This window comes from Equus quagga, chromosome 1, assembly GCF_021613505.1.
Source record: "Equus quagga isolate Etosha38 chromosome 1, UCLA_HA_Equagga_1.0, whole genome shotgun sequence".
NCBI classification, from domain to species: Eukaryota; Metazoa; Chordata; class Mammalia; order Perissodactyla; family Equidae; genus Equus; species Equus quagga.
The window spans coordinates 138,749,896-138,755,895 of NC_060267.1; the positions used below are offsets into that span (position 1 = coordinate 138,749,896).

Consider the following 6,000-nt stretch of genomic DNA (forward strand, 5'->3'; position numbering starts at 1 on the left):
AACTAATTTTTTGTTATGTAAATATTTCCCCCAGTCTTTTAATTTAATTTGTAATATTGCACTGTAGGAAGTTTTTAAAAATTTATTTTTATTTTTTTTATTGAGGTCATATTGGGTTTTAACATTGTGTAAATTTCAGGTGTACATTATTATATTTTAGTTTCTATATAGATTGCATTTTTCCATCCTTTTAAAGCTTTCTGTGTTCTTGGTTTTAAGAATGTCTCAAAAATAGCATACAATTGGATTTTACTTTCTTGTCCACTTTACATTCTTTTTTTTTAAACTGGAGAGTTTATTCCACTTACATTTACTGCAATTACTGAAATATCTACATTTATTTTTTTACCATATTATTACTTGGGATTTCTATTTGTTTCACTATTTCTTTGTTTCTTTTCTCTATCTTCACATCTTGCTCTTTTTTAAATTCTATTTTCTCCCTCTATTAATTCAGAAATTATATCCTCTTTTAGTAGTCACCCAAGTTATTTTAACTTGTACACTTAAAAGAGTAAAGCTTATCAATATTTTCACCCTTTTCCCAAACAAGATAAGGATCTTGGAAAACTTCAACTCCAATCATCACCCCACCCATCCTACTTCCAAATTATGACTTTGTTGCCCAGGATATTAGTTCTATATTGGTTTACTTTATTAACCACACAAATTATGTACTATTATTACTTTCTATGGTAAATATTTTTTAGTTTCAACCACTTATTTACTAATTTCTTTGCTCAACATTCCTTCTTGCATCAGGGATTATTTTCTGTTGGTAAACTCAAGATTTTTTTTGTCTGAAAATGTCTTATATCAGATAACCAGGTTCAAATACTGGCTCTACCACTCCTTAGTCATGTAACCCTACATTACCTTAACCTCTGGGATCTTTGGTTTATTCACCTGTAAAACTGAGGTAATCTTGAGCAGTTTCATCCTCTGCTGGGAGAGACAAGGCTGAAAGAGAAGATGCAATAAGAAGCTCCACAGAGGGGCTGGCCCTGTGGCCGAGTGGTTAAGTTTGTGTACGCCACTTCGGAGGCCCAGGGTTTCGCCGGTTGGGATCCTGAGCGTGGACCTAGCACTGCTCATCAAGCCATGCTGAGGTGGCGCCCAGCTGAGGCAGAACCAGCAGGATCTACAACCACGATATTACAACTGTTTGCTGGGGGGCTTTGGGGATAAGAAGAAGAAAAAAAAACATGAATAAAAATCAATTGTAACCCCCCCCCCCCCCCCCCCCCAAGAAATTCCAGGCCAAAGAGTGTAATAGATTTATGTGGAACAGTTAAAATAACCATTATTCTAAATCATGCTGCATTTCCTTTGTATACTAATTAAATCTAAAGTAACTTTCAATTCTGTTGAGCCTCATGTATCTATATAACTTTATAAGGTAACTAATTTTTATTACATGGCTATTAGTTTACATGTACTAGATACTTTCTCAGACATTATCGCATTTTATGCCCCCTAAATGCTAAGATGTTGGTTATACATATTTCTATCCTTCAGAGTAGTAAATACACACTTAAACCACTTGATCCAAGTCTTTCATTTGTAGAGTAATACACTTTATTTTGAGAACCATCTTTTTCATTATATTTTTAATTAATGGAAAGGAATTAGTTTCAGTTAAAACAGAATGTGTTGATCTATTAAAACTAATCAGTGAATCACCATCAAAAAATTGTATATAACAGCTTATAGATACCCAAATCATGTTTCTATTATAATGCTAGGATGGACATGTTTGTATTCACGATTTTATGGTTAATATACAATTACAGTAACAGTCAATTTTGGTTTCCTAGAGAACAAATGAAGAAAAATACATTTTTGGAATATGTAACATAGACTATTCATTCCTCTATTCAAAAGAACACTGGAGGAAAAAAGAACTGATGATAAGGATCATTAACAGCATGGAATAGATTCAAGACAATATTTAAATAATCAAGGAAATTGACTAAGTGTCTACAAATTGTTGTGATCTTCATAAGCCCTGTACTGGCAAGCCTCAACTTTCAAACATTTGATCTTGATATAACCCAGCCTTGTGTATATGATTCAGGTTTATTCCCAAACTGCCTCTCTGATACTAAATTCAACCTTTCATACATCAGTAGACCATTATTAACCACAGGCTGTAGGCACCGGGAATGGGTGTGACTCTGCCAAGGTGAGGGTGTTTGTGGGAGCACATGAGTAGAGATAGAGTCCCACACTGCCGTGCTCATACTGCCTACACTGGGCTTGTTGCCACTGTCAACTCTGTCCCCTCTTGGCAAAGCAAGGAACTTTGAGGAGTCCTAGGACTGAAGCCCTGGGGCTTGCTTGTCCCTTCTAAGTTGTCATCTCTTGAGGAGCACAACCAGTCCTGTGACAATCCTCACTTGGGGGAAGGATTTGCCGAAGGAAGAATGGATGGGAAGAGGCAAGAGTAAGTGTGCAGGGGTAGCTTTCCCACTCACCTCCACCTGTGGTTCAAGGGGGAATGACCTTTTCATTCTCTCCTAGAGCTTTAGCCAGGTTCCCATTTGAGGCAGCAAAACTCTGGCCTGGGCGCATTGAAAAAAGGCACCACCCAGTGGCACCTCACTGCCCGTGTTGTATCAGTCCTAAGAACAGTCTTGTCAAAATAATACCTCAAAAATTTTGTTTACCAATAGTAGTTTTGGAGAATGTGCTCAAGGGATCAACTGGTGCTCTTCCACTGGCCCTCAACTACATTTTTCCTTTTCCCACCCCTTTACCAGGTACCTGGAGCCTAAATGTGGGCAATGTGCTGGCTACCCTGGGGTCGGTCCCCTGGGATGGTGGTGGTGTGGGCTAACAGGAGGCAGTAATGGCAGGAGCAAATATGAAGTTTTCTACGGTTTTTAGCACTCTAGGAATGGAATGCCTCTTACACTATGTTTCACCTTAGGACTTTTGACATTCTTCCTTCAAACAAATTTGCAAAAGACTTTATGTAAGAAAGTAGGAGACAGTCAGTATCTAATAATTATAGGCTAAAGACCAGCTTCTTCCAAAGCTTTGATCAAGAGGCCAGGCCTAAGTATGTGTTCCCAAGGCTGCATTCACTTTGAATTTAAAACATGTGTACAAAGAACCCCTAGTGCCAAAATAGATAATGACATTTAATAAGTACTCAATCTTCCAACAATCTTGCCTGTAAAAACTTGGTTCATTTATTTACGCTCGGGGCTTAGAATTTCCCACTGACCCCCACAGCTCCACATGCTTACTGCATTGGGTTCCAAACAGACTAATGCTCTCTCTTAAGATCAGGTATTATAGAGACCAGCTGCACCTTCTGTAAGAGCATTACTTACTTTGTTATTAAGGAAATAGGAAATCTGTACCTGACTGCCTTTTTCTCATTCACTTCAGTTTAGAGCCTTTTCGTCACATATTTACACTGTTTCAGCCACCTCCACCTAAAATTAAGTCTTTTCCTATCTGTACAATGTCAGGTGGCTCCCAACGGCCTATGTGGCATCTAAGGCACAGGGCCCCAATCTATCCTCTCAAAGCCAGAAAGATAAGACTTACTGGATACTTACTCAGTGAGAGGCATTGTGCAAGCAAGTTTCATACATTTTAGTTGAATAATCACAACATTCTATGTGTAGTGGATAATAACCCTATTTTACAGATGAGGCACTGGAAGCATGAAAAGTAACCATGCCCAATGTCACATAGCTAGAAAGTGGAAGGGCTGGTATACAATGCCAGGTAGCTCTTAACCACTGCACCATAATGTTTAGAAAAGTGCTGACATTTATTGAAGGTTTCAGGTTTTACAAATATCATGTCATTGAATCCTCACAAAAGTGAGAGAACTTGTCCACATTAACACTCTCATCCTACAATGAGAAAAAGCACAGAGAAATGAGGTAACCTTCATGGCCTGTAGAGAAGGGGTCATGGGAGACTTGAACCTAGGGAGTCAAATGGGCCCTGGACCTGGATGCTATGCCTAAAGGTACCAGCAAAAAACTGCCAAAATAATCTCCAAGTGACTCTGATGATAAAACACTAATAGGCACTGCCAGCATAAATACATACATCCATACACACAGACATAGAGCATAGAAAAAAGAGCTGGTAAAGGACGTCTCCTCTCTTAGATCACATTTCAGTTATTAGGACAAATACTTAGTTTGGCTGCTGTAACAGAATACCATAGACTGGGTGGCTATAAACAATAGAAATTTATTTCTCACAGTTCTGGAGGCTGGAAGTCTAAGACCAGGGTGCCACCCTGGCTGAGTTCTAGTTAGGGCTCTCTTCTGGGCTGCAGACTGCCGCTTTCTCATCGTATCCTCACGTGGCAGACACGGAAGGAGCTCAGTGGGACCGCTTTTATAAGGGCACGAATCCCATTCATGGGGCTCCACTCTCACGACCTCATCACCTCCCAAAGAACCTACCTCCTAATACCATCTCCTCGGGGCTTGGGATTTCAATATATGAATTTGTAGGGGGTGGGTACACAAAGCGGGGTACATATTCAGTCCATAACACATTCCTCCAATTGTTTGCTGGTAAAATCCAATTCCAAATTATAGTGGAAAAAAACCCACAAAAAAGCTGATCCTGAGCCCCCAATTTCAAAATGATCAACTGCCATAAACTCTTCAACGTCCTGAGAGTTTAGCTAGCAGTTTTAACGCATTCTCGCTTCTTCCAAAAACAACTAAAAACCCTTTCAAGTTATCCTACTTAATCCCACCTTGTCATTTTTTGCAGGAAAGTGATTAATAACGTTTTTTTTAAAGGACATTCCCTCCAAGGCCTTAAGAATCAGGCAGAAGACGGGAGCGGTAGCCTTGCAGATTTGGGGGTGGGGGCGGAAGACAGAAGACGCAGCGAGCGGCGGGAGGGAGGAGGGGGCGCCCCGGGAGCTTGGCCTGAGAGCGAGACCCGACCCTGGCTCCGTTTCCATTCTTGTTGAGGGGGCGAGATGAAGAGGCAAGCGGAGAGAGAGCGAGAAGGAGGAATAAAGGGGAGAGGCGAGGCACGGGAGGAACGGCGACCGCGTTACCTCAGAGCCGGGAGGCCGGGGGAGGGGCCCTTGGTGCCCCTGCGGTCTCCAGGGCTCCGGAAGGACAGGTCTTCGAGGGCGGCGGGGCAGTGAGGCTAGGGTCCCGGCGGGCTCGAGCTGTTCCCCCGACGTCTCCTGCAAACACTCCGGGGCAGGCCGGGTCACGCCTCAGCCCCTGGCCACCTCGGGGGGCCCGAGGGAGGGGTCGCGGCGGTGCCACTCTAGGTCCCGGGCCGGCCCACAGTGCTCGGGCCCGGGGCTTATTGTTCCAGGAAGTCGCAGGCAGGGTCGGGCCCGGCCGCTGGCTGGCTGCGCCCAGCCCCGCCCGCCCCGGCCTGGGGTGGACCGGCAGCTGCGGGCGCGCCGACTGGCGGCAGACGCGCGGCCCCTGCGTGTCTCTTTAAGGGGCAGGGCCTGTGCGGCGGAGGGGCGGGCGGGGTGCGCGTCGCTCCCCGTGAGAGTGTGTGGGGGAGAGAGCGGCAGGCGGGCGCCGAAGGGAGGGAGGGAGCGAGCGAGTGAGCCAGCGACGCGGGCCGCCCCTGCCGCCGCCGCCGCGGTCGGACCAGCGGCCTCCTCCCCTCCCCTCCCCTCCTTCGCGTCGCCCTGCTGCGGGGAGGGGGCTCGCGTCGCCGCCTCCAGCCGCTCCCGATGAAGCAGCTGCCGCCGCAGCCGCCTCCGAAGATGGGGGATTTCTACGACCCCGAGCACCCGACCCCTGAGTAAGTATCAGCTCCGCGGCCTCCCGCTGCCGGCGGCCGCCTCAGCCCGAGCCGAGGGCGGCGCGTCCTGACGGGTAGCGGCGCGGGCCGGCGCGAGGAGTAACGGGCCCGCGGGGCACTCGCGCGTGCGGCCTCGGGAGCAGGCCCGCACCGCCGCCTCGCCCGGGCCGCCGCGGGCCGGCGGTTGGGCCCGGCGTTGGCGCCGCTGCTCGCGTCGCAGCGGCG

The 6,000-nt window shown here is 46.2% G+C and overlaps 1 protein-coding gene and 1 long non-coding RNA gene across 9 annotated transcripts in view; one reads left to right on the forward strand and one right to left on the reverse strand.

Moving 5' to 3' along the window:
- Positions 1–5,426, reverse strand: part of LOC124226773 (uncharacterized) — a 28,950-nt gene extending 23,524 nt beyond the window's left edge. Inside the window, exons 1-2 of one of the 2 annotated variants that reach the window (XR_006885358.1) lie at positions 5,057–5,426; positions 907–1,176 (exon numbers count right to left, since the gene is read on the reverse strand). This is a non-coding gene — a long non-coding RNA (uncharacterized LOC124226773). The remainder of the gene's footprint in view (positions 1–906; positions 1,177–5,056) is intronic. The other variant, XR_006885359.1, reaches the window with a different exon arrangement.
- A 132-nt stretch (positions 5,427–5,558) lies between these two features.
- Positions 5,559–6,000, forward strand: part of SETD2 (SET domain containing 2, histone lysine methyltransferase) — a 118,625-nt gene continuing 118,183 nt past the window's right edge. For 2 of the 7 annotated variants that reach the window (XR_006885351.1, XR_006885353.1), the window contains exon 1: positions 5,559–5,775. Coding sequence is in view for 4 of the 7 variants with exons in the window: in XM_046640385.1 (XP_046496341.1) it covers positions 5,705–5,775 (71 nt within the window). In the remaining 3 variants the exon portion in view is untranslated. The remainder of the gene's footprint in view (positions 5,776–6,000) is intronic. The other 5 variants (XM_046640347.1, XM_046640353.1, XM_046640385.1 and 2 more) reach the window with 4 other exon arrangements.